Source organism: Tauraco erythrolophus, chromosome 5 (assembly GCF_009769465.1).
Source record: "Tauraco erythrolophus isolate bTauEry1 chromosome 5, bTauEry1.pri, whole genome shotgun sequence".
Lineage (NCBI taxonomy): Eukaryota > Metazoa > Chordata > Aves > Musophagiformes > Musophagidae > Tauraco > Tauraco erythrolophus.
The window spans coordinates 13,992,995-14,020,829 of NC_141469.1; the positions used below are offsets into that span (position 1 = coordinate 13,992,995).

Genomic DNA, 27,835 nt, shown 5'->3' on the forward strand with positions numbered 1-27,835 from the left:
ATCCTGAATATCTGTATAAAAGAAGCAAGGATTCAAAGTGCAGGTGCTCCAGTTTTCATTTTAACATATTATTCAGTAAGTTGATACAGGATACTATCATTTTATATAAAGTGACAGTGTTCTCAGTAAGACTTAAACATTCAGTTACATTATCTTGCAGATTTTTTTCATTACTGCTACTTTACACTGTTGTAAATGAAGACTTATGCAATACAGGTTTTTATATTCTTAAGCTAACGAGGATATAATAGGTTGGTGGTAAAGGTTAGTTTTCAGAGCTAAGCTATATATGTGCTGCAGATCCAGCCTTAGAAGTATATATATATATTTATTTTTTTTTTAACTTGTAAAAACAGGTTTCAATTTTCAAAAAGAGACTCCACCAATCTGTTCTGGGACCTGCATACACTGTCTTTGGAGCACACCAGCAAAGCTTCCAAGTCCACTAGTTAGGGATACAGCTCCAGGCAAGGTCACGCTGGACATCTTTCCTTGGTGGCCGCAGCTGGGAAAGGGCTTTCTCTCTGCTGGGTCTGGAGCAGCCGGAGGCCGCTGAACCCAGGGAAAGGCAAATGGGCTCTGCCTTTTGGCGCAGCAGAAATCATCACATTTAACTACGTTTGCCTGATGTGCCAGGTAGGCTTGGGATGGACTTCTCACCTTTATTTGAGTGTACCAGTCTTGAGTAAGTTAGGAACCAGGCAAGTGTCACTGAAGTGATCTTTCGTATATTCGAAAAAATAAAATTGAAGCATGAGTTAAAACCTATCATCTTCTTTGAAAAAAAAGTTCTATGAAATAAAATTATCCTTCAGGGATTTTGCCTGGAACTTAATTTAATCTGAGGTCCTATTCAGGTTGACAGTGTCCCTTTAAATTTTAGGTACTTCCTGTTTTGTTCATTTTTTTCCCAAGAATCAGATCTCTATATAAGTCTGTTTTAAAAATGCATGTAAATATCAGTATTAAGTTTATATTAGAAATTAGGAACTAATCTTTACCATTTTATATTGACAGCAAGATTAATAATACACACACTTCACTGACGACTTACTTTTTTTCTGTATTTTGAATAAAACTTGCATTTGTGTAACATTTCCCACAGAAAGAGTGATTATACTTCAAGATAGTTAAGTTTGCACCCCAACATTTTCACATTAGTGAAAACGATCATGTTTTGAAAATACCAGGGCCTGTGCCAGGTACTAATAAATACAGAATTAAAAAAAAATAAATAAAAAACCCAACTGCCTTTTATCCCGACATAGTAGAGATTTCATAGTCACTGGCTGAGGTTATTGGTTTACCCATCATCCTTATGTTTTTAGCATTAGTAATCCTAGCCATCATGGACACAGGCTTGTCAAAGTACCTAACCAGTGCCGGCTCAGTCAAAAGGGAGGCTAAAAATTGTTCAAAGGTGATGGCCCAATCTCTGTCAATGCTAGTGCTTCTATGAAGAGAAGTGGTGTGGTTGCTCCGTACCAAAACGGTGTCTTCACCGATGTCCTCGCAGTGCAGCTTTTCTTCTTCATGTGAACCTGCACTCAGTACTGAGTAGGAGGACATGGAACTATCATCTTTTGTATCGTCATCGGAAATGAGCATGGCAGAACAGGCCCCGTTGTCCCTTGGAGAAGAGTCTTCGAGCTTGATGTCTTCCATCTGCATGCCCAGGGTGCTGTCGGTGCAAACGGCCTCCTCGTCGTTGGTGACAAGGCTGCTTTGGAACGGCTTGTGCTGTTCGAGGGGGTACTGCTGGTGCTCCTTCTTCTGAAACAGCTCACTCTGAATAGTTTTGCTGCAATTGTTACTGCTGCTGTCTGCCTCTTTTGTGGGCTGCACACTGAAGAGCTTACCGACCTCCCCTATCTCCAAAAGCAAGCTCGTCACAGCAGCGGTAGCGTGGTACAGATCTTGTTCATTGGGGTCTTCACTGAACATGTTGTACATTGTCTTGCACAGTTCAATGAACTGTCCCTAAACACAGAGGGAGGAAACATTAACGAGAGAGCAGGAAACAAAATCAGACTTGAGATCTACTAAATCAGTTTTAAAAGTCTGGAATGGAGGTATGACACAACAGTTTATGTGATTAAAGTGAAATTGGAAACAATCTAAGTGCAGTCTAGAAAGGATCTCTGTGACTGGGCAGCCAGATGCGTTGCCTCTCTCAAAGCTGTTTAAAATAAATTGTGGGATGTTTCTTCCAACATATGACAAATTTATTTCTCTGCAGCCACAGGAGGGCAACAGAGGGTGAGCGGTGAGACACTTAGCATTCATTTTGGTGGATTTTCTCTAGGAATGATGCTGAGTATAACTAGGGGTCTGACAAAACTAGTGACAAGTAATGAAAAATGAAGTAAGAGACCTGCAGCACTCTTGCAATTGACAGTGGTAACTTAGTTGGATGAGAGCCTTTTGGAATTCAAAACTCATGAATTAAATAGGAAGGAGATTTGCTTAGGGCTACCTTAAGTAAGAAGCATTGTTCTACAGGGAACAAACCTTCCCTATATGCTCTGGAGGAAACAGCTGTCCAATGGGTCTCCTCCTCCTTAGCAGCTATGGATCTAAAGGGAACGAGACTGACAGAATATACTACAAAACATCAAATGTGTCTTTCAGATAATGCATATGGAACATTATGAGCTAGCTGGTGATATTCAGTGTCATATCACACTCTGTCTAGAGATCAAAATAATATGTTATCATTCCTGTATGTGTTTATCTTACTTTTAGAATGTTTTGGGAGCTGAATGTCAGTTACAACATTCTGAAAACAGTTAACTAATTTCTGTAATCAGCTGACTGCTGCTCTGGTAAAAAAGAATCTGCCTCAAAATAAAACCATTTTTCAGTGTTAATGTATTGAATATTTATAGGCATGTGAAAAAAATTTAAAGTTAATGAAAAATAAGTACCTGATTCAGTTTGGGCAAGTCCTTTGTGTTTTTTGCTTTGGATTTCTCTTGGCTCCACATTCTCAGATAATTACGATTCTCTTGTGAGCTCTTCTTGCCTACTGTCAACAAATTACCCAGAGATGCAAGAAAAGTCCATGAAGAAACCTTAAATTAATAATTTCTTTTTTTTTTCCATTTTCAAAAGGAGCATCTTTATAAGAAATGAAGGATGTAATTGAAATGGAGACACCATGCATACCTTTGTCTGTTTTCAGACTCACTGTAACAAACCCATCATCTACTCCTTGTTTGTTCCTGCTGTCTAGGCCAACAACTAGGAAGTGGAGGGGCAGGGGGAGAGAGAGATCAGTGTGGTTTTTAGATACATACATACTTTTCATATGTACAGTGAAAAATACAGAAAAAGTTTACACTGCAGAAAATGCAGAGTAAAAAAGATAGGACTAAATGATGATTTTTGCTTATTCGTAAATCTGCTGACAAATTCCATATAATTAATAACATAATTACTGAGACAGGGACCATCTTAGGTTTTGTTTGTGTAGTACGATTGGCCTGTGTTACCACAACAGAAGCAGCTTCTAGCATGATATATATTTGGTGATGATATTAGTGCATCTTCTTTTGTCTAAGGGGACTTAAAATTGCCATCTCTAGTCCATTAATTCTTATCTGAATTTTCAAACAACCCTCCTTCCCCCTGTAACCTGAAGGATGGGCAATATTTTTCTTGAATCAGAGAGAAACTTAGCATCAAGTATCTCAAAAGAGAGAGTGCTGTTTAAGGCAACAGCAATGAGACCTAGGCTCTCGTTAGGGCACAAAAATATTTCAAATTGCTGAACTACATTTTGATATATCTTTTGGATTCAGTTTTTTAGAATATTTTAAGTTCTGATCCTTTTGAAAGCCAATGTATTTATTCTCATTCTCCATCAAGGCGCATATGCTGCACTTATCACAAAATTACCTGTATTGCAAACACACGTTATTCTGAGAGTACTTCTGCAATGCCTGATCCAGGGGAGTTCTTAGTGTACACACCCCTGCACCTCTAAGGATATCAAAACATACACAAAGACTACATATTTCTTTTTACAGCAAATACTTCACTTACAAAGTTTAATCCAATAAAAAAAGTAGCTTTGTAAAAAGACATGTTGTTTGAAACACGTTACCTCATCTTTCCATGCCCAAGACAAAAGATGCCTACCGTGTGTACATTCTGGTGTGATGTCTTCAAAAAAGTACTGAGTAGCTTCAAAAGCAGAGTCTGGCTCTTCTTGCTCAGGGGATGGATCTAAGCAATAAAATAAAATTCTTTCATTAAAAATTCCACCCTTTAATTAAAAACTAGACCATATTTCCATTGATACATTTAGAATGTCAGTTTCTAGAAGTAAAAGCATGATGATGTGATGAGTTAAGAAACACCTCTTTTCAGCTCACAGGAGCTGAACAACTGGACCTGTACTGTCTCATCCCCGATACTCAATCCTGTCTGACTAACAAGGAGCTGTTTGCCTTCAGAGGCTGGCTTGCTCATCTTCCCATGTCTACTTCCATTACTTTCTTCTATGCAGCTCAGCGTGTCTTAAGCAGGGTACGAACCACTTCCTAGCTGGAAAGAGTCTGTTGTCATTTGGTGTGAGCTTACCAGTCCCCGAACACCAGAAGCTGCATTCTTAAAAATGGATCTCTTCTGTTAGAGTTCAAGAAAATTTTATTTTTTCCAGTTAAACTAGTTAATCACTCAAGCCTACCTCCAGCAAAGCCAGCTGGGAGCAATTAGAGACACATGTTCAAGGCACATGAAGGTGAATGTCCTCTCAAAGTTTTTAGATATCTTTACCAGAGGATATAAATGTGCACGAGAATTAAACTGCCTGGACAGTGGCAACATATCACAGATTCAGTAAGGACAGCGATCGGTTCTTTATGCCAAACGTGTGACAAGCCAGAGAGGATATAGTTCCAGAACATCATTTTCTTCAGAGGCAAAACTGTTTTGAGCTGTTTCCCTCCCCTCTCCACCCTAAACTGCCTGTCTCACTCAGCTGAGCCCAACAGTTTGTACAGCTCCCTGGAAAACACATCCAAGAAATGATCTGGAGCTTCTCTCTGCAAACAGTTGTATCAGCCCAGAGGTGAAACCATGAAGAAAGCCTGGGGACAGAAATGAGAAGCCAGGGCATACAGGAACATTTTAAGATAGCTTCACTATTAAATACAGGGCGTTACAGTAATAAAAGCTGAAGAATACTGTATTTGTTATACATGGGGGAAGTCACCAACCGCAGCTAAACAGGCAAGAGACACATATAAATGGCCTGTTTGTGGCCAGAGCAATAGAAGGCTCCATAGGTGCTTTTAGACTTTCCAAATCCATGTCCGGTTATGGCAGAAGCTCTCTTATTTTACTGCTGCATAAACAGCTACAATAATTCCCACAAATTAATTTTTAATTGGGAAAGCTAGTCATAAACAACTCTGCTCCAAATTTCCGTTCTCAACAAGACAACAGCTATTTTAATATCATTTACTTACCAGGCAAAACATGCATTCTGTACAGTAACTTCAGCTTCTCTGTAAGATCTCCATGGCATGCCGCACCTAAACAGCATTATATACAGTATGTTAATACTCAGCATTCAATGCTGTTCTATTTATTATTGCTACAATATTTTGTTTTAGAAGCACTGTACTCCCTTTACAGCCTGAGATCATAATGCAGTCACTTGACTTCTAAGATCATATGGTCTGCAGTAGTAACAGCAAGAGAACACAAACCACCTTACCCTGAACTTTGTACTTCAACTTGGGTCCTTCATTAAATGTCTATTTTATGCTCAAAAATAATCTATGATCATCACATTACCACTCAGAAAGGCCTCTAGCTGAAAGTGAAGAAGACCTTTTTGTGGGGACTTCAAATTTTCTGAGAATCCACTAATAACATCACATGATTTAGAACAATAAGGCATTGACCAAAAAAAGAGAGAGAAATTCAAGTAAACAGCATTTATCACAGCTTAGCTACAGGCTAAATTGATGTTCAGGCAATACTTTCTAGTAATTTATTCACCTCAACCCCTGTTCCTTTCTGGTCTATGCTACAATTAGCTGTAGAAAATCCAAGGAGTCTACTGTAGCCCCTCCTTCCAATTAATTAAATGGATATTATTTAATTTTAAAGTACTAATCCAATCAATAATCAGACTTCTTCACAAATCTTACCTGTTATGACATGTAATTAATAAACAAATGAATTAACCTTCATTAATTAGATTACACATAGATTTATTTTATCTTGCAGGCTACTGTGTCAACTTACCTCTGCTATGCAAACTACAAAGCTTGGTTTAGCAAATACTAAACGATCACAGTCTACTGTAAAGCTTACGCCTACAACAAATACAGATGTTAGGCCAAAGAACTGAGTATATCTACATTAGGCATTTTGCTTTCGGCTTGGTCCTTTTTAAGCACAAAACCTCCTTATGTTCCTATCTGGTGTACCACATCGTGCAGATAATGGTTTCCTTTCTGGTGAAACTATGTCTTAGGTTATGCACCTAAGTACTACCTGAATTGCCCCACTGCTAAAGGCAACATGAAATAACCAAAGCAAAGAACACGCTGCAGTTCTGTGTTCTCCAGCAACAGCTAGAGAAGTATTCACCAAAACAGGATTCAGGACATGGGATATCTGGTGGCACGTACCGGCTTGTTCCTCTCCCTATCCACAGATCTGAAGAGAACTGGAAAAGCTCAACAGCTACTGCTTTTCGCCTGAGATGAATCTGTGTGTGCCCTTTTTCTCCTCAAAACGTACGCGAATGAAGACAACACAACGTGGGACAAGTCTACCAAAGATGTTACCTGGACTCTCAGAGACAACCCTCTGGGTCTCTCCTGGGAGAAGTCAGAAAATTTTACAAAGGGACGAACAGTCTACTGGCAATCTGCAGGAACTGCCTGGCAATTAGCTGCAAAGGGCTACCCAAGATCAGAGGACCGACGCTGTATTAAACAATAAAAAATATAAGACTACATTCATAAAGACAACTGAAGAGGAATGGACCTCTGGTAGACATGCCCCTATTATACAGAGTTAGGGGAGACCTTTGCATGGGTGGATACCTTGGCTCATTTTGACCAGCATGCTACAATATAATATAATCATTTCACAGGAGAGCCCAGAGAATTTGGTGGCCTCCTGCATGGCTTCTGTATCCCTGAACAGCAGAGCAGATGACCCTGCTGAGGGCCTGTGAACAGCACTGGGCAGGTGGCAAGACCGTTCTCAGTCTCAACCAGAAATACTTCTTTCCTGGCACTCTGCAGTCACAGGTCTTAAGACCTTCAACAACTTTCCAGAAGTTTTGTCTTTTTGCAGTACAAGTCTCAGATGATGCATCGCCGGTTTCTATCCAGAAGTTTTAAATTTACATTGTGGTGAGAGAAGAAACTGTGCTTGGGAGAGAGCATGACTACACCCTTTAAACAGTGAAAGCTGTCATCTTCACACTACAACCAATGTCCTCACACACCCCTGCTCTTACCCCTTGCAGGGCTTGACCACCACACCCGCCTCTTTCATGGCATGACCAGGAACAACATTCTGATTGTTCTCCTTCTGTCAACACTATGCAGGTGTCAAGTCTTTTCTGGGCATAATGTCATATCTACACAGCTTTTCCCCGTCTTCTTTGAGGCCAATGGAAAAGTAATTAAACAGGTTAGAACTTTATTCTGTTAATATAAAACTTAGTAGCAACAGAAAAGTGTTGGCTTCAGTTGCTTCTCTCTTGGTCACAGGTGGAGGGGTGTGGAGTGTTTGTACAGCGTTCAGCTTCCCGAAAGGATGGGAGGAATGGTGAGGTTAACACTCTACTTTCTGAACATCCTCTTGCAACCTGTGCTTGGAGAAAAGCTGTTTTCCGAAAAAAACCTTACAACAACCTACACTCAAGTACTCCTCGGGAGACATAGATTTCATGTGCCAACTTTTGCATGAGGCTGTGGTGAGTGCAGAAGTCACCAGCAGTGACTGGACAGGTGGAAGATCTGCATGGTCTGAGAAGGGAGTATTGCAAAAACACGATGGGATGCAGGCGTCCACTTTGAGTCTATGTGGAAATCTCTCTAGCTTATGGGCATCCCGAGTCATCCAGTGTGGTATGGGAGTGCAGGTGAGCTTCTTCATGACTTAATACCCCAGATGGCTCATAATCAAGACTGACAACCCTTTCTGAGCAGCATGCTCCTAGAGCAAACTAATCAAGACCGCTCCTTTATTTGAACTTGCAGTAACACAACACAGAGTCAATGTACAGGAAAATATGCAAGGTGGTTCCATCTTTGCTCAGTTGAGGCCCCAGAGGCACCTGAAGTAGGAAGCTGTTTAGCTATTTGCTGCAGGGGCTATGAAAAGGAAATGGAGATTCTCAGTTGCAATTACAGCACTCTCGTATCCCAAGGATTTCATGCTGACACAGAAGAAAGGGCCTCAAGCCCACGTAGGGACACACAGCACCCCTTTGGACCTCCTAGAAGGAGTCAGTGGCATCAAAGAGAGGCTTTGAGGGAGCAAACCCTTATGGCTATGCGAAATAAGGCCATGAAAGAGAGAGTTGTGAAAGGGAAATGGCTCAGGTGCCATGGTTGCTTCAGCTGTCAACAAGCACCCTCTGAGGTGGGCCATGTCTAGGAAGTATTTGAACAGAACATTTCCTTTAGGAAAGACAAACTTGACTAACCAGGGCCAGAGTCCAATACTACTGTCTGGATACAGTAAGAGAGAAGATGGTGCCCACAGGTCAGCTCTAGAAAGCCCATTCTCTAACCATGCTCTTTGGGACAGCCACAAGGAAAAGGTGACACAGTCCCCTGTTGAACAGATGCATCTTGCTCCGAAAGAAGGTATTTCTCATTTAGGAGACTTTCCTAGTCAAGGCATATTGGGCTGAACCAAAGGCAGACTGAAGCAGCTGATGATTGTGAAATTTTTAAAAGTCCTAGGGCATGGTGAAATATGCTCAAACAAATCTTAGAATGGTTTGGGTTGGAAGGGACCTCGAAGATCACCTAGTTCCAAGCCCCCTGCCATGGGCAGGGACACCTTCCACTACACCGAGCTGCTCAAAGCCTCATCCAACCTGGCCTTGAACATCTCCTGGGATGGGGCAGCCACAACTTCTCTGGGCAACCTGGTCCAGTGTTTCATCACGCTCAGAGGGAAGAATTTCACCCTTAGATCTAATCTAAATCTCCCGTCTTTCAGTTTAAAGCCATTGCCCCATGTCCTATCACTACATGCCCTCGTAAAAAGTCCCCTCTCCAGCTTTCTTGTAGGCCCCTTTAGGTACTGCAAGGCTGCTAGAAGGTCTCCCCAGAGCCTTCTCTTCTCCAGGCTGAACAACCCCAACTCTCTCAGCCTTTCTTCATAGGAGAGGTTTTCCAGCCCTCCAATCATCTTTGTGACCCTCCTCTCGACGCGCTCCAACAGGTCCGTGTCCTTCTGTTGGGGACCCCAGAGCTGAACACAGTACTGCAGATGGGGTCTCACAAGAGCAGAGTAGAGGGGCAGAATCACCTCCCTCAATCAAATCTCATGTTGTTTTTATTAACTGTGTTGTCCTTGCTACCATTCATGTGCTGCTTAAACAAGAAACAAAAAAGTGCTTGGGAACGTTGACTATATTAAAAAAAGTTAGTTTTCAAGCTATGCCACATTGGGTTTAGTTTCTAAAAAAAACATGTTTTTGCAGAATAAGTAGTTTCGATTGTTTAGCACGTTGAAGATTTAGTTCAATCATGTTGACTTAGTGCCATGCCACGTTTGTTCATTTTACATTCATTTCTGTTCACAGTGCTCAACACTGTTCCTCATTCTTATTATTCAGTATTGGTTCTAAAAAATGCTGGTTGATTGCTATTAACAGCAGCAACAGTAGTTAATCCATGGGTCATGTCTCAACAGGCCATTAACTGGCAAACAGTCAATTCTCAAATAAAATGCATACCTGCATCATAGAAAGTACTGGTTTTTTGGGTGGAGTGAAGGAGAGGTGTGCCATCAGTTTTACCCTATTTGGCACTTGTGAGAGAACAGCTGTTACAATTGCTGTACGGAGGTTTCAATGCAAGGCTGCATTTGGAGCCCTACTGCTTAAAAATACCACTACAAAGAGTTGATGAAAGCCAGACTAGGAAACCTTTTCTCTCTCAAGAAGGATCAAAACGTAAAGCTGGAGGAAATGCCAGGTAGCTGGGAAATAACCTGACAGATGGCGAGACATTGGTCACTTACAGGGAATAATTCCTGCTATATTCAAAATAGGGATGGTCAGCTCCTGCCTCATCTTTGCTTCTTCACATTAATCCTGGGGCTTACACATTCCCTTTGTTCCAGTATAGACTTTCATGTGTTGAAATCTTGCTTCTACAAGGCTTGCATGGGATGTAATCTCCATTAATAACATTCAGCCTCCCTGACCTGCACCTCCACTTTCTCCTTTTCAGATAACTTCCATCCTGCTCTCTCTCTCCCTTAGTCTGCAGTCTTGGTTATCGATTTCATAAGTAATATGGGTAGTACCTCTCACTGCGTATTCTGTGAGGTATGATACCTTCCCCTCATGCAGGGACACATCTATGTGGGGTATCAGCAGACTTCTGAAAAGAAGCACTTTTATTCAGGGGCAAACAAAACTAGCATCCTCACTTTGTCCTTCCCCTGCCACTTATACGTGCACATAAATTTCTCAAAAGTATTCTTCCTGAACAACCAATGAAGCAAATGCTGCCTCTTTCCCCTCTCCCGGCAAAAGGTATAAATTCTCAAAGGAAATACTTTGATTGGAAGTAATCACATTGTTAAGCACAAAAATCGCAGGTCATTTTCATGTTGAGAGTTAATGGTCAGGGAAATCCTCAGACCCAGTAGCTCATGCGTGGTCCTTCTCCCAGTGTGATACACCACTGGCTAATGTAGATGCACCTACTGAGAACAGCCTAAGCCCCAGTGGGAACCACTGTCACAAGCATGATAAAATGAACTGAATGGTAGCGTAAACAGCTCTTAAAACAAAGGTGACATGCAAACTGGTATATGTCAAACTCATTGTCTGACAGCTAATATAACATCTGTGTTTCTGAAGGACTGGATCCCCTTTAGACACAAGCTGTTTTGGTGAGATTATTTTGAGAGTGCTGTGAATTCTCCTTACTTAGCCCAGAGACGAATTCACGGAAGTTGATGAGCAAGTCTCCGTTTTCATCCAGAAGCCTGAATAGGCGTGCAGCTAACACATCTGAATGAGTTCCACATGCCCAAGGAAAGAGGAGAGCAAACATCCCCTTGAACTGCTCGAAGTCAATACGGTACTGCTCCAGATAAGGCAGGCTGGGATCATGCCGGTCAATAGCATTGCTGTTTCCTCCCCAGTAGCAGCTAGTCAGATGTTCTGCCTGAAAAGAAGGCAAATGCTGTGAGATTGTCATCACCTCTGTAAAAAACTCATCGCTATCAATGATTAAAAAAAATCCAAACAATTCATACACACATTCTTACAACTACACAGGACTAGCAGATATATTTCCATCTATTTAGCCCTTGCACTTCTGCAAGAGGTCTCTCCTCTAAGCAGAACAGGAAGACATCCCTCCACGAAAAAAAAAGAAGATAAAGCAGAACTTCTTCTGTCTCCTAGCCAGATGAAACATGAAATTCCTGTTTTGAACAGAGCAGTAAGCAGCTGTGACTTGCACATATACACAGGCTTGTTCTGCTTAGTCACCCCCTTCAAGCTCACCACACACTCAAGTCAGAACGGAGACTTCCCTGAAACCTTTTAATTTCAGAACATATGAAAACAGCTGTTTATTTGAAGTATTTTTTGTTTAACTATATAGTCTCAAAAATACTGTTTGAAGTCCTACTCTTTCAGTCTTACCGAAGTCAGTGAAAGTTCTGGAGCTGATTTTGGTGGAATCTAATTCAAAACAACTCAGAAGCTTAGAGAAAGAGATCATAGCACTGCACAGTGATCAACTGGAGTGGAATGTCTGACTCCATCTCACTGATTCCATGGAAGACTGAAAGAAGGCACTGAAGACTTCGGACAGTTGTAAGAACTGTCATTACAGATAGGAAACTGAAAGAAATTCTTCATAATATACCAACATATCTCTCTTATAACAAACAGAAGAAGAAACTATCTTGTTTTAAGGCACTGTATATGAAGGTGAAGCTAAAGCACTGTAACTGCTCATCTTTAAACTTGTGGATCTAATGGTATTGCTGTACACTCAACTTTCAAAGACACATCACTTTGTGACACTAAATTTCCAGGTAATACAGTATACATTAAGGCATTAACAACAGCAAAAATGACCTGTTGTGTTATGGAAGTATTAACTGTCTGAGATAACAGAATAAAGGTATTTCTGTGCTACGTTCTAAAACTTGGGTCAAGTAGAGACGCACATACTTCAGTTTCTGAAGACTGATCAAAAGCCTCTATATATTTGTTTTTTCATTATAATAGTTTTCATCAGTATATTCATTTTTTTCCATTAACAAATCATTTGCTGCATTACTTATTTCCTGAGCTTTTGAAAACTAGCTGGGTTTTTTTTTGTGTATTCAATAATACAGCAGCTAACTAAAATTTTTATTAAGATTCTGATAGTAACTCTCAGACTCAACCTGTTCTTTAGAAAAGAAACAGTACCATAAAAAAAACCAAACACATTTGCATTGCCTGCAGGCACATGATCTCTTCTTCACTTAGCTTTACCTTGAAAAGTGCATACAGTTCCTCCAGTTCATCAATAGTAAAGGAAGTCTCTGTCACAATAGTTCGTACCTTTTGAAACACAACAGTAACAGTTACGGATTTGAAATCCATGTCTCACTAAAAAGCTAATTTAAATTTCAGAAACTGACTGACCTTAATCTTTGCAAAGAATATTATTTCAGCACTTACCACATTGCGCTTTGTAGTATCTTCAAGGGTTTGGATAACTTTCAGCCTTTGTTTGAATCTCATTTGTTCAATTAAATCTGCTCGGATACTTCCAAATTTCTTAAAAGAGAAAAAGTAGTACAGCATAGTCTGTGTGTTAATATTTGCAATACTTAGCTAGCCTTTAATGTATTTAAGAAATTAATTTAATTATGTGATATACCACAAATGGTATGTTTAAAAAACTGCTATTAAGGCATTAACACACGACAAAGTTACGCAGACTTTAGGAAATAGAATTAGATTTTATTTTCCCCAGTAACTTATTTTCATTTAATTTGAAAGGTTTTTATTAAGTTACAAATCCTCAGATTTCAAACTTTAATCTCAGTAGTTAGAAATTTCTTCCTTGGCAAACCTCTATGAATAGATTGTTTCCTAACTCCTTCTGCAGGGTTTTATTTCAGCTTGCCCTGGAATATGTCTTAATTGCTACAGAGAGAGAAGATATTTAGACTAACTAGATCTCTAACAGCTGAGACAGTACAGAAGTTCTTACATTCATGAGGATCTGAAATCAAGCATCAAGAATGCAACTTCCATTAGGAAGAAGATTCTCAAAAGTGCCCAATTTCTTCTTATTTTCGGAAGTTTTTTTTTTAAATGCACATAACAGTCTCAGGGAGATTCTGCATATACTACAGAAGCATCCCAGGGGAAAACCTATTAGGAATAATATTGCATGTTTTTGCATGTAGAGGAATGTCTAAACCCAAAGACTTCTTTTTGTGAATTGTAAGAAGTCTTTTTGACATCAGGAAAACACTTGTAAACACATACTTAGAAATGCACAGATGACCAGCAGGAACAGTAGTGCCAGACATCGAGTATGCCACACGTAAAACTAAAAGGGGGTGCCAAGATACGCTTTCAGACAGGATAGATTTATACTTCCAGTGCAAGTGCATCTACACAGGCAGTGATCAAATTAATGCTAAAGCTGTGATGCTACTTGCACCTTTATCTTGCTCCTCACAAGTAAAACAGATGTTTCATGTACTTGGAATATTTAGCAAATAAAGAAGTCTTTTGAAAAAATGGAATCTAGATAAACATCCATGAATATTAAGCATCACACAGGTCACAAAACCTTGAAAAAGAGAGGTATGCTGTGGCTCTGACACCACGTCTATTCCAGTAATCAGGGCTTATTCTCTGTCTGGAGGCCAAATGAGGTGGTCTGTTCACACCCATATAACTAAAACTCACGTAGCCTACAGAAAAGGAAGGTTGCATGCAATTACCTTATGGGAATGGTCCCTTGCTCACGTTAAATTTCAAATCATACCAGGAACTATGGGAAGCTTGCCACTTGTTCTAGGTCAAAACTGTACCAAACCTTTCAACAGTACAGACCTTTGAGTGTCAGTTGTTTAGTTAAAACGGCCAAGATCAGATACTACTACAGATATAGCTTAAGTTTTTAAGGCTCATTTTTTTTTTCCACATTAACTAACACATAAATTAAACGATTTTTAAGCACATAAGAGCTCTGAATATTTGAATCAACACACCACTGACAGTTAGTGAGCTATACATAAGCTTTTAAAGCTCTGGTGATTATGCATTATTTCAGTCATTTCTATTGTAATTATTCTAACGTCAGGCTCTACCTATGGCTTCTGAATTAATTGCAAAATTGAATGAAAAGGTAAGAGATTTTTTACTAAAAAGTATTTTCAGTAAATGAAAAAATTACTGGCAGGGTAAAGTGTATTTTTAATATTGTATATTCTCTTATTCCAAGAATGTTTCTCTTTTAAAAGCAGAAAGTCAGTTCCATATCATCACAGAGAGGAGTGCTAATCACTTAATTACCAAAAAATTCCTCTGCATCACTTCAGCTTTCACTGGAGACTTCCCATATATCCATCTGACATGATTACCTAAGAGCTGGACAGGATCGGAGAGTGATGGAAAGTAACTCTTCATAAAACAATACAAATATTGTGCTTTTGCCAGTGCTACTCCTTCACCAAGTTCTCAGACTCATTACGCTCCCATAACAAATACCTAGGACAGTCTGCAAGGGACAAGGTTCCCCCCACTTTGGGGACATGTTTGTGTGTATCAGGGAGGACAAAGCATTTTTTTCAGCTGTAGGTCTTCCTATTTTTTGTAAACAATAAATGCCTAGAAGGTTAAGGATGGTTACCAAACAAGTACCTTTAACAGCTTAAATTCTAAAAATAGCAAAGATGTGCTCTCTTACTCAATATTTTGCTCTTAGTAGTTGCAGCAAAGCTAACATCATGAGCTCCCAGCCCTGACTACACACAATTAATTAAGGAATGTAACAGCCATTGAATAATAGATTCCTTGGAGTTTTTTATTTTGATAGTTTACTATTTAATTATTGGGTGTTTTTTTAAATAATCAAACCAACTAACAACGACTCCCCTGAAACTAATGCTCTCTTTGCAACCAACCCCTGCTTTCCTTGCAGTTCTTCACTCCCTCATGCTATTTGTTTTGCCTAATTATACTGCTGTACAGCTGGTTATTTACCTAGAAGGAGCTACAAGGTTCTGTGGTGCATAAGCCCAAAAAGACAGATGGGTTCTGCACGGAGTCAGGTTAATCATCTAAAAGCAGTTAAGCCAATGCAAGCTGTCTTCACGATGAGGAAATCAGAAAAATACAAGGGAAACAATTTCATGTAAACGTCCTTCTCCCCATTACAACACTGTGTGAAGGAAAATACACCTAACTTAATTCAATTTGCCTTTCAGAGCAGAATAAACTAAGGACTACTTACTTTCTTGTTAAACAGTTATCACATTATTAAAGCAAGGAGGTTTTAGGGACATAGGAGATGCCTCTGAAACAGCTGTCATATTGCTAAGTATGAACCTACATCTTGAGCTAAACATACTAATTGATCCTGCATATCAATGGAAAGAAAAAAGGAAATTGAGAATAACTCTTTAAAGTTATTCTTTAATTTTTATTAAAAATTTATGTGTCAGTGTAATCATCAGGGATATTTTAATTGATAGCTTGTTTTTAAAATTTAAGGGCAATGAAACTGGCTTGCAAATTTTAGGGTTTTTTTTTGCAGGCTTTGTCTTGTGCTTTATAGCTATTAGTTATTACCAGTTCCTTTCACTTGAAATTTTTTTATCTTTTTGTGATAATACAGAAGGTAGTGGCCGATGGTCGTAATCAGCACTTTCTGGGGGAAGAAAAAAAGAAGGAAGAAAAAAAAAAGGGGTAAAAGAAACAAAGTTCCACTGATAGTAGAAAGTCTTCTGAAATCATATAGATTTCATTAACATTTCAGTCTGGAAAAGCATGAAAAAGCTTAGATGAGAATTAATCTTTTTTTAATCACAAGTTCAGTCCTTAGTTTCGAAATCACTTTCTGGTTGGAGGCTGCTCTCCTTTGATGCTGCAGCCTTCTATACAAAACAGCTCCAATTAAAAGTTGTGGTTAAAAGGAAAATAAAGCCTAACTAATCTCCCTGCCCAGTTTCAGACTTGTCAGATGAGTCTGTATTTCTTTAATGTTCTTTAAGTTCCAAATGAAGTCAAACTACAGAGTATCGAATCCCCCTGTAAAGCAGTACTAGTGTGGGTTGGCAAGTTCCTGGTAAGAAATCCTATCCTACCTCATAGGAAGACCTGATTAGTCTGAAGATATCCACCTCAGGATAAGGCTCCACATCATCACTGAGCAGCGAGTGAAGATGAGGAATGGGTGGAAGAGTGCTGTCCTTATTAGTTACGCTGTCCAAATATCTAGTGGAGACAAAAATTAGAAATGAGAAACCCAAGATTCATTTGTATCGCCATCCTTCTGAGAGTTAACAGAATAAGGGTTACACATAGATTATTAAATGTAAAAATGATCAAGCCACTCTCTACTAACGAAATACACGATTTTTGACATCAGTAATTTGCCAAATTCTAACACTGCTTTTTCTCAAAGAGACCTAAGGTAACCCTGGTAATTAATTACCCTTCTCAAGAAACAGCTCAAATATAGGTCGGCACAAACGAGTGGCTTACTGAACAGGTTTGTTGCTTCTGGCTGTTTAAATAAGCCAAGGGAATTATGACATTGGTGCTTCAGCCTACATACCCTCCCTGCCCTATTACTGCCCAGCCTCACTGCAAGGGGCTTTAAGGGCTTTTGCCTCCCACTGGTGCAGCTGCTGTACATCATCTGTCTTCTATCCTGCAGCAGCAGAACACTAAAGTCCTCAGCGAGCACTGGGTCTTACTTCAGAAAAAACATAACCACAGTTGTCTTTAATCCCAAAGAAACTAAAAAATAGACTTCAGTAAGGCTATACTAATGAAACTCACTAGGAAAAAAATTTCCAAAGTTCCAGCAGCATCTTGAAAAGTAAACACTGGTACTAAACACAAGGAAATTGGAGGCTGCACTCAGCAGTATTAGTTTGTATTAAATAACTCAATACAGTATCTACCAGCCTCCTGTTTTACTGAACTCTATTAAGAGCCTGCCTAATTCTTCTGAGTTCCATTTAGTCCATTCCCAAAACAATTTCCTCTGAGACCAAGGTTTTCTCTTAGCAGCTTTTAACAGTAGCAGGCAAAAGATGAAGTAACAAAAAACGATGTAATCAACTAAAATAATAATCCAAAATAAGTTTCTATAACCAGGTTTGGGAAGTTTATTTGAATGTCTTGAAAGAAAAATTTGTATCTTGTTGGTCACTTTACATTACTTTAAGATAATATAAAGAGTATCTTATATGGGTGAGAAGGGACTATAAGCGTATAAAAGATTTACATATATTGTACTGGTTCAAATTGAGTATTTCTACATAGAACACAAATCAGAGAAGTAGGCAAAAAGAAAATGAAGAGACTTTATTTTCTGTAATAAATACCTTCCCAAGACTGTCATGGCTTCTCCATCATCTTTACAGTTAAGCAGCTTGTCTACATTAGCATCGAGGACAGCGAGTGCTAATTGAAATATCACCTTTATTCCTTCACAGAAGAAACAATCGACAACCACCACTGCACTCTCAAAAGGCATTACACTGAGGAAAAGAGTGAGGAACCAGGACAGGGAAATGGTGGATATTACACCCAAGTCCTGCATGCAGTCATAAAGCTGTGGAACATAGTCACGAGCCAACTCTTCAAAGACACCCTGATCCACCAAAGCTCCTGTTGAAAATAAATAAGGTGGATATCCATTAATTCAGGAGCAACTGACCACATCACCATCTAGGAGAGAAAAAAATACATACACATATATTCTATATATATAAATACAAAACCTAAGAACATTCTACATGACGCTTATACACATTTTCTCACTTTCAGATAAGTAACAGATTCTATTCACCTACTAAGCTGTACATACAAATCGAACTGTAAAAAGGTTTTTTGTTTTAATTATACACTTCATCAGAGCTAACGAAGGGTCAATTCAGTATAGCACCTACAGAAGTCATATGATGGGTTAGTACTTACCATTACTAATTAGAGGAATACTTTTCCGCATCATCTATTGGAGGAGGCCAGGCTGACTGTCTGTGAGGGTTTGGATTCAAGAGAACCCTGTGTCATACATATCTCTGCCATAAGATCAGTATCTTAAGCAGGTCAGGAAGAATAATTTCTAAGGCGTCAAGTACATGAAGCATTTGGGAGCTCCAGTAAAGACAGTTCCCATGATGAACTGAAGAGCCATTCGCTTCCAAATACACAAGGAAACCATTATCTGACAACAATAGCTTTCAGATACTTGTGCCCTTTCAAATCAGAGGTAAACAGGCATAAAAACTTCTACTGCAAATTGCCAAAGCTCCTGTTTCTACCTTACTTTTATTAGATAACTGATTACCTAAGATTCACATTTTAGCCTCCCATCTCTTCTTTATTTACTTTGTTTAAGCTCACTTTACCAATTAATTTGGATAATTTTTGCACTGTCATTTTAGAAAATTTCCCCATAACATACCAACAACTCTTGTGTTGTAGTAGTCAGGCAGCATACGTTCACACAGAGCCACCAGCAGCCAAAAAGCTTCCTCCTCTTTTGCATAAAGGAGGAGTACTGAAGTGACAATATTCATAGCCTAAAACAAAGAGAAATATAAATTTCCTGGACCTATTTATTAAATATTTAGCACAGTAACTCGGCAAGTAAGTGGCTACTATGGTTAGGAACTTAGCTACATCTCCCCATACAGATCCCAAACTGTTCAAGTATTTTCCTGTGAAAACAGAAGGCAGTGTTTTCCCAGTGCTCTATGGAAGGCTTAAAGTCTCAAATAAACCACAAAAAATTGTTAAGTGTTGCTTCTTTTGTGTTTGGTTGGTTTTTTGTTTTGTTAAAAGAAAAAAACAAATCAAGATGTCTTTTCACAATCAAGGGCCTACTCAGGTCTGCAAGTATCCCGTCACGCTGCTACTGATGTTTTGCCAACAGGTGCTCTTAGGGAATCTGGGTCTGATGCAGACAAAGTGCCTCCTACAGCAGTGCTGACGGCTGCTGCTGCACCACTCCCTGCCGAGGCAGATTGCCCTCTCCATGCCTTCTGCTCCGATGAAACGATCGAGACACAGCACCTGGGAGCCGAGGCAAACGCCTGTAATAGTGTCAGTCGTGAACAACTAGAGTGCAGAGAAACAAAAGTCTCCTGCTGTTGTTCACTCTCCATGTTTGACTATACATGAGTTTATGGCCCCTTTCACTCCGTTCCAGCTATCACAGCATTTTACAATGACCTCTGAATTGTTTGCTTACAGCCTTTGACTAGACCTGTGTTAGTCTGAAGAAATGAAGTATTTTGGTACCATTTGCTTCTCAATTTGCCTCCTAAGGAATTAGCTGCTCATTTCAGATCCTGTAACATTTTAAGACTCCAGCTCAATCATTATCCGTTTGAAACAGCAATGAAGGTTTCAACTGAAACTCAGAACAACATTACAACTCTGTCATGGTCTATGCTATTCCTTTTTATCTTGTCTACCATGTATGAAATACTACAGTGCCCAAATTCTCACTGTAACCGTGAAGAGGCTGCCCAGGGAGGTGGTTGAGTCCCCATCCCTGGATGTGTTTAAGAATAGGGTGGATGATCTACTTAGCGATATGGTTTAATGGGGATTAGGGACAGTTGGACTCGATGATCTCTAAGGTCTTTTCCAACCTAGAAATCTATGAATCTATGAATCTATGAATCAGCATTCTGAATGCCAGGGACCAAATCCCACAGACATTAACAATTACTGTGACAGCTTTAAGAACCAGAATCACAGTGTCTTTCTACTGTTCCTCTGTTAAACAATCTTCACAAAAAGTTTTTGTAGCTATTACTTAGTATTATATTTGTAATTAAATAGTTTATGATGGTATCTGTTAGAATTGCTTGCACTTCCACTTACCCATGATGCATCTAGACATCTTAACAGTCAGATATTAATCAGGCTTAATACTCAGGAATTAAAGTTTTCTTTTTGCAAAAATAGGTAGGAAGGCAAAAAGAGAGCCCAGATGATAAGTCAAAGCTACATAGCAAGAAAGAATGATTTGGGATCAGATACTAAAGTGACCTGAATCATAAGCATAAGAACTCCAAAACCATGCACTGGTCAGCATTAATTCTATTGATACATGGTTGTGATGCACAGTGATAAGCTATCTTCTAGGGTGCTTTTTTTTAATTTTTTTTTTTTAAGTTTTGTTTTAAATGATTGAATGGCGTCATTGCAAAAAAGTACGGGAGGTTCTGGATGGCCATTACAACTAATACATTGAATAAGTAGGTAAAAATTTAAGGCTGGCAACTAAAGTTTGAGGTTTTTTTCCTGCTTAAAGGAACCTTTCTTGAGGGTCCATTTGCCATTTTCTGTAGATGCACTTCAGGACAGCTCTGTTGTTATTCTCTGTCCAGTCTCCAGATTTATGGGCAGAAGACATGCTTCCAGAAATCTATGCACATCTCTCAGCATGCACTGCTAATACTTCTGTTAGAGTATGTTAGAGGAGGTCTTTGTGTCAAATCCCTCTGACCTCAGCATTACTGTAATTCTGCAGCATTGAGGCTTTACGTCACAGCATTATACATGTATCAAGGTACTTTACACAGCCAAATACTCGTGTACGTGACTGAAGAAATAAGAGTATAAGGAAAGAACTGGAATTCCAGAAATTGAAAGGAGTGACAAGGTATTTCCATTACCTGACAATATCCTATGTTTGGATTTCTAAAAGCATAAGCTGTCAAGACTCTCCTTAGAGCAGCAATACCCATCTCATTCTGGAACGCAGGGTGTTCCGGAAGGGAGCGGTGCAGATCCCTCTCTATCTCTTCTGTGGCAAGGTTATACTTCCCCATCGATTTCTCCACTAGGTCCTCATAATAGCCAGGATGAGTGGCCATTTCATTAATGGCTCCTGAGAGTGGGAGAACAGTATTAAAGCCAGAAGAAAAAAGCAAGGGTTAGCAGATACAGTATCCCAACACGATGATCATCTGCTACCCTTTCATCTTGAATGTCACCAACAAGCGGTTTAAAAGCAAATACGAAACGTTACTTTTGCAAAAGTGATTAAAAGAAAAATGCTTAGGTGATTGAGGTACCACTCCTTCTTGTCTTCTGCCCTAGAGATGTTTTATAATGAGGTTAAAAAAAAAAAAGAAAAAAAGGGAAGAAGATAAAGTCTGCCTCTCAGCCAGAACGAAACAGGAGGCACAAAGAACAAACCAGCTGTGCAGTCACATGGTATCACGAGCTCTCTCTGCAGTTGGCTGTGGGTTTGATTATCCTAAATAACTCAAAACATGCCTCTGAGAAAGCTATTTGCCCTGAGGAGGGAGTAGATTCATGCTTGGCTGCAGAAAGTATGATACCTCAGCCAAAAGCAAGAGACAGGTACTCTTGAGCTCTATTCCTGCTTCTGAAGATGACTCTGTCATCCTCAACAGGGCATTTTGCCTGTCTTAGGGATATTATCCCATGCTCACAGAGTTGCTATGAGATTTCACTGCTGGCTTTAAAACTTCTCCGGAAATGAAAATCTCAGCAGCAAAGGAAATCAAGTGTCAGTAGCACAAAGTAACGTACGTGGAAAATACTAATTATACCTACATCATCAAAATTGGTCCAAACTAGCTATTAATCAGACACAGGGCAGATCTGTGCGTTCCTGTGTATATTTTCTGATAATGTTTGTTTAATGCCCAGCAGCAAAGAGAAGATGTACAAGATTAAGCATTATTAGGGAACAAGTAGAAAACAAACCAGGAAGCATCATTTGGTCATCATATGAAGTCCCTGGTGTGCTTGTATCCTTAATGGTGCTAGTAGACGTAGTAACTATCTTGCTAAGGGGCAGAGCTAGAGAAGGCATACTGTAAGTGAAAGGTTATGAAGAAAGCCTGAAGTATAGACTGATTTCCATATAACTAGTAATAAAATGAATAAAATTCTTCAACTTCGAAAAAAAGCTTAAGGGGAGACAGATCCAGAGAATCCTTGATGGCACAGACATGGATAAAAATATTTTCTCACCATTTTTCACACACTGGGGGCACCTAATAAAATGATAAAGTACTTTTATTATTATTTAAAAAGAAAACAAAGATAAAAGTTCCATGCAATACGCCCAAACTCTAGAATTCCTTGCAACAACTTGCTGTGAAGGCCAAAAGCTTAATTGGATTCAGAAATGATTAAAACAAATGGGAAGCAGGCCTGCTGCTGGTTGCTAAACATCTAGAATCCCCTAGACTGCTGGCTTCTGGTAACAAGAGTGTATGTTCTGCTTTTTTGTATTCTTCTCTAAATATTTGAGCCTGTTTGAGAAAGGGTACTTACTGGTCTAAACAGAACTCATGTCTAAACTAGGCTGGCCCCTGCTAACAATCACAGTCTTAACTTGCTCCAAATATTTTTAGATACTTATTATTTGCACGTTTAAACATCCTTGAAATCCTTTATTCCCTCATGCTTTTGCTTATATCCCACAGTCACATTCAAATGAACACCTACCTGAGAATAGAAGCCAAAGCTCCCCTCTCATGCCTTCTGGAATGCCTTTCAGCACAAGGTCTCTGGTTTTCTCTGTACGATACATACAGACTCCTTGGCCATATTCGGCAAAGTGAATCTTCCAGGCCTGTTCCTTCAAAAACTCTTTAGCCTAAATGCAAAGAAAGGCAGGTGTAAAGATGCAGCTTAAACTCTCACACTCTGCCCCACTGAAATGCTAAACGCTAAACAGCCTGCAAAGTCCTGACTGTCCAACTGAGCAAGAAACAACTTGGCTACAGTCCAATTCTCTTAATGGGCTGCCTCCTCCCATGCCTCAGATTCTATCCCGGCAGACCTTGCTGTTAAAAGAATATTGTTGAAGCAGCTGTACTTAAAAGCAGGCATACAACCTCTCCTTGATTTACATGCAACTTTGCTTTTTTATGTAGTGAAGTTGTTTGTATTGGTAAAACGAGAGCACATTCAAAGCTTTATTCTGCCTCTTAACTCTCTGTGGCAGAATGAAACTCTTCTGGGTCAGAAACACGGATTTTAAAGAAAACATAATTTAACAACTTTTTGAGTCAGGTACAGCACTCTGAGGTGTATTTTACCAGCTTGGGGTTGAACTCCTCAGGGGACCTCCGTCGATACATCGTCATTAAAGCTTGAGTTGCTGTTGGAATGCCGTTGTCATTGAGATTGAACTGTCGCTCTCCCTCCGACTCAGAGCTGAGGCTTTTATGAGGGCTGGCAGAAATTAAACTACTTGATCTTGTAAACACCTGTAGAAAGGAGTCACAAGCAACGCAGACATGAGGCTGAGCCAGAGTCTGGACTTTTTACTTCATTTTACTTCAAAAATCTATACATGCCCACAGCTAACAAACTGAGAAAATTTAAATTACCCAGGTATATTCACAGGCTGAGCATATGACAGCAGAAATTCTACCAGTATAGAATAATGCAATTGTTTCCAGTTTCTCAATAGCTACCTCCTCCCCAGGAAAAGTAATCAAATCCTATAACTAGAATTGCTAAGGCAATGTTAAGTAGCCCTGGGCAATTAAACCAGCTCGCTTGGGCTCCTGTCAACATCATAGAATCATAGAATGTTTAGGGTTGGAAGACACCTCAGAGGTCATCTGGTTCCAACCCCCCTGCCATGGGCAGGGAAACCCTCCACTACATCAGGTTGCCCAAAGCCTCTCATCCTCCTGGCCTTGAACACTTCCAGGGATGGGGCATCCACAACTTCTCTGGGAAACCTGTTCCAGTGCCTCACCACCCTCAGAGCAAAAAATTTCTTTCTTATATCCAATCTAAATCTCCCCTCTTTCAGTTTAAAACCATTGCCCCGTGTCCTATCACTACATGCCCTTGTAAAAAGTCCCTCTCCAGCTTTCCTGTAGGCCCCCTTTAAGTACTGGAAGGCTGCAATAAGATCATCCTGGAGCCTGTTGATTCCACAGGTGGCTCCTTGACTGTCCAGAATGTAAGATTTATGTATAACATATATTTATATATGTGTGTATGTACATAGACATTTACGTCTGTATATATGTTTATACAGACATAGACAAAATAAATTATTTTGTTCCTCTCAAAAAAAAAAAAAGGTTCTACAGAAAATTCAACACTGTCAGATTGACGATTTGGAAGAAAAATATTTTGAAGAAAGGATTTTCTGACTTCTGAAACGGATTTGGAAATCTATCACAGTAAGATCTCATATAGCAATTCACATCAAATGCCTGAAATTGAAACTAGTCACGCACGTCTACGTATGTAGTTATATGACTAAATGTAATAATAATGCTTGCAATTATTAATTTGTGTTTATAATTCAGTAGGTAGAATATGTAGATTCATTTAGGGCAAAAGGCAAGACAAAGTTACAGCATTATACATATATGCATATGTGCTCTGGTACACAACTACACCACCACACTAATTATGCCTCGCCATCAACAAAGCAAGTAAAAAAACGGCTTTTAAGATTTACCTGGCCAACAGGGTAGGGCTACTCAGTGCAATATTGAGGTACAGCTTAGTACAGACTCAGAACGTGAGATCTACCTACACAATACCAAAATGACACACCACAAAAGCCTTTTCTGCTTTGAGATCTGAACTGTTAAATTTTGCTGGGTTTAACAGATCTGATGAGGTTGTGATGAAAAGCACCTAAATTTCACACATAAAACCGAAGGATTCGGCAGAAGGCTTGATATTAAAAACGCCTGAGAAAAGTTTGTCTAATCATATCTTTTAAGAACCATTTACTTTGAATAGGTAAATAGGGAGATGGTTCAGAACAAGGCCATCTGATATCCAGGACAGAGTTTGGATTTTTTTTGTTAGTTCAAATGATCCAAAGTTCGCTAGCAGTGCACATGCAAACTTGCTCAGCTCAGATGTTGTTTTCTGAAGAATCAAAGGATGAGATTTTACAGCTAAAGTCTCCAATAAAAAGAGTTTCATATCAACTGATCATTTCTTCAAATTATTAAAATTCCACAATTACATTTTGACTTTGACAAAGTTGACAGATACTAAACAGTCTTACTCAATTAACCAACTGGTTAACTATGACATTTTCCAGCAAGATACACTGTAATTTCAGAATGTGGCAGCAGGAGTTAGAGCAGCTCATCCACAGCAATAGTGATTTGTCTTAGGTCTAAAATGAAAAAAATAGATTCCCGAATCGTAACACTTCAACTGTTCAGCTTGAGAAAGCTAAAGGCATTAACACAAAATAGGTAACATTTCTGTGTACAAAGGTTTAGCTTTACAAAAATTTAAAGGGTTTTCCTGGCTTCTCTCTCCTCACACCAGTTAAAATCCCCTTCTAGTAAATGATTCATATTCTTCCACATACCTCATCATCTGAGCTGATATAGCTTCCAGAAATATTTTTTTCCAAGTATATTTTTGAAGTGGTTTGTTGCAGAAAGTCTGAGATCCTCTGTACAAGAAAGTCTCTGTCTTTCAAGTTGGCAAAGAGGAACGTCATTCTGTTTTTCGTGCTGATTGATAACGGGCTGGGCAACACACTGGAGCTGTCTGCCTTTTCCACTATTGTCACCTAGAAAGAAACAGTAGCTACAGCTTAAGATCTTTACTTAATCAAGTTGCTTGTGGTCTAAGAAACCATCTAAATACAATAAACCCATGCCCCTTCCCCCTCTTATATTGAATTGCTACGGACATCCCACTACAGGAAAAGAGGATTTGGATACAAGGACTTAAAAGTCTGAAAGATGAAGACTGTCATCCCTCAAACAACAAGCTTCAGTACATTCTCCAGCAAAACTCCTTTGCAGTGTTTAGTTTATTTTCCTCAGGCTTTTAAAAGAATCAGTAAAACAAAATTTCTTCTGAGAGATGCAGATCTGCAGGCTTTTTATAAGACCTCCAAACCCCTCTCCTGCTCCCCAGCACCAGTACAGGTCTCTCAACAGAAATTTTTGCTTACTTTTTATTGCCAATACATATGAATAAGTCATTTTTTGGACACTCTTGTACTACTATATTATAGTTGCATACTGTGATGACACTGTTACTGCAACTGTATTTTCACAGTACACAGAAACCTGCAAGAAAGGGAAACTAACCCCATGTCTTTCCTTACAAAGGAAAACATCTAATCCAGTGAGGTGGAGGTTTCTGTTTGGCTTTCCAATTGTTAGTGTAACTGCCATTAGTCTAACTGAACTCCGTCCTGTAAACAGTACTCACACCATAATCTACTAAGTACAGGGCACTAGTTCCCTGAGCTTTTGGTAAAACACTTAAACACAAAGAAATCTCAAGGATAAGTCACACACTGTGGATGAAATATCTAACAGTTGTGTGTTATAAACATTACCAATTACTAGCCTTAAAAATGAATAAACCAATGAAGTTTGTGCAGTTCATACATTGAACAAAACACAAATCACAATTTTGAGTACTTCTAACCACCGCTTTTTACGACTTTAAACAATTTCCTAGACAATGAAAACTGCCTTACTGCCTTCAGAATAGAAGAGGGCACGTTTTGGTTTACTAGGTTCTTTACTTTCATTTTTTTAAGAAAACTCTTTTAGAAACAGAGATCGATGGTAAGACATTAGTGCTACAACATTAGTATCTCTCTAGGGAAAAGGATAGGATAACAATTTTTCATATAACATTTTCTTTGAAGATGTATTTTAAGACTGCAATGCACGCACAGCCCAGGTGCTAAATCACTTATCCTTCCAACTTCCTTTGATTTTTCTGTTAGCTACGAATCTGTTAGTTAATGAGTAACTTCAAGGACCTTCACTATTGAAATTAGCTAAAAAGAGTTCCTATGTCATTTTTCTGTTCCACTTAATGATGGTTTGAGCGTAATCAGCACAAGAGAGAGACAAGTTCTAGAGGCACAGGACAGACGTTAGAGCAAGCATGCTCTGCTATAATGACAGCCGATATCCACTTCTTTCCTATTCAAGCAGAGACACACACACACACATATCCAAAGTGCTCATCCTGGAGACTGCATCTACAGGGTGCAGTAAGCAGCACAGTCAGCCACTGAAAATCATCTTTTCCGAACGTCATTTCTGAATGAATGCCTTGTTATTGTCTCATCTGTCAAAGCATCTCCAGAATAGCACAAAATACTGGAATAAGGTTAGGGTCTGACCCAAAGCTCTAATTAAATCGAAAGCTTCCCTTTAATTATTAAGGTTACTGACCAGTTGTTCTGACCAGGACTGGTGCTACCCAGTGTGTTATTGTTCTCCTTGCTGGTGAACAGAGTCTCAGAGACTTAACCCGTCCACACAAAAGCACTTACTCCTTCAGCTATTTCTTTCTCTTAAAGCTTTAGAGCTGCTTGGAATCCCATGCTGCTGCAGCTGTGGTTAT

The 27,835-nt window shown here is 39.3% G+C and overlaps 1 protein-coding gene across 3 annotated transcripts in view; it reads right to left on the reverse strand.

Moving 5' to 3' along the window:
* Positions 1–1,254: 1,254 nt before the first annotated feature.
* The window catches only part of TBC1D9 (TBC1 domain family member 9), a 54,860-nt gene continuing 28,279 nt past the window's right edge, over positions 1,255–27,835 (reverse strand). The window contains exons 7-21 of one of the 3 annotated variants that reach the window (XM_086611365.1): positions 25,818–26,024; positions 23,548–23,718; positions 22,952–23,102; positions 21,139–21,353; positions 18,912–19,029; positions 17,827–18,112; positions 16,576–16,705; positions 12,926–13,024; positions 12,737–12,805; positions 11,165–11,405; positions 5,478–5,543; positions 4,144–4,230; positions 3,169–3,243; positions 2,928–3,025; positions 1,255–1,980 (exon numbers count right to left, since the gene is read on the reverse strand). In XM_086611365.1, coding sequence (XP_086467491.1) covers positions 1,255–1,980; positions 2,928–3,025; positions 3,169–3,243; positions 4,144–4,230; positions 5,478–5,543; positions 11,165–11,405; positions 12,737–12,805; positions 12,926–13,024; positions 16,576–16,705; positions 17,827–18,112; positions 18,912–19,029; positions 21,139–21,353; positions 22,952–23,102; positions 23,548–23,718; positions 25,818–26,024 — 2,739 coding nt within the window. Of the gene's footprint in view, positions 1,981–2,927; positions 3,026–3,157; positions 3,244–4,143; positions 4,231–5,477; positions 5,544–11,164; positions 11,406–12,736; positions 12,806–12,925; positions 13,025–16,575; positions 16,706–17,826; positions 18,113–18,911; positions 19,030–21,138; positions 21,354–22,951; positions 23,103–23,547; positions 23,719–25,817; positions 26,025–27,835 lie in introns of all 3 variants that reach the window. The other 2 variants (XM_086611364.1, XM_086611366.1) reach the window with 2 other exon arrangements.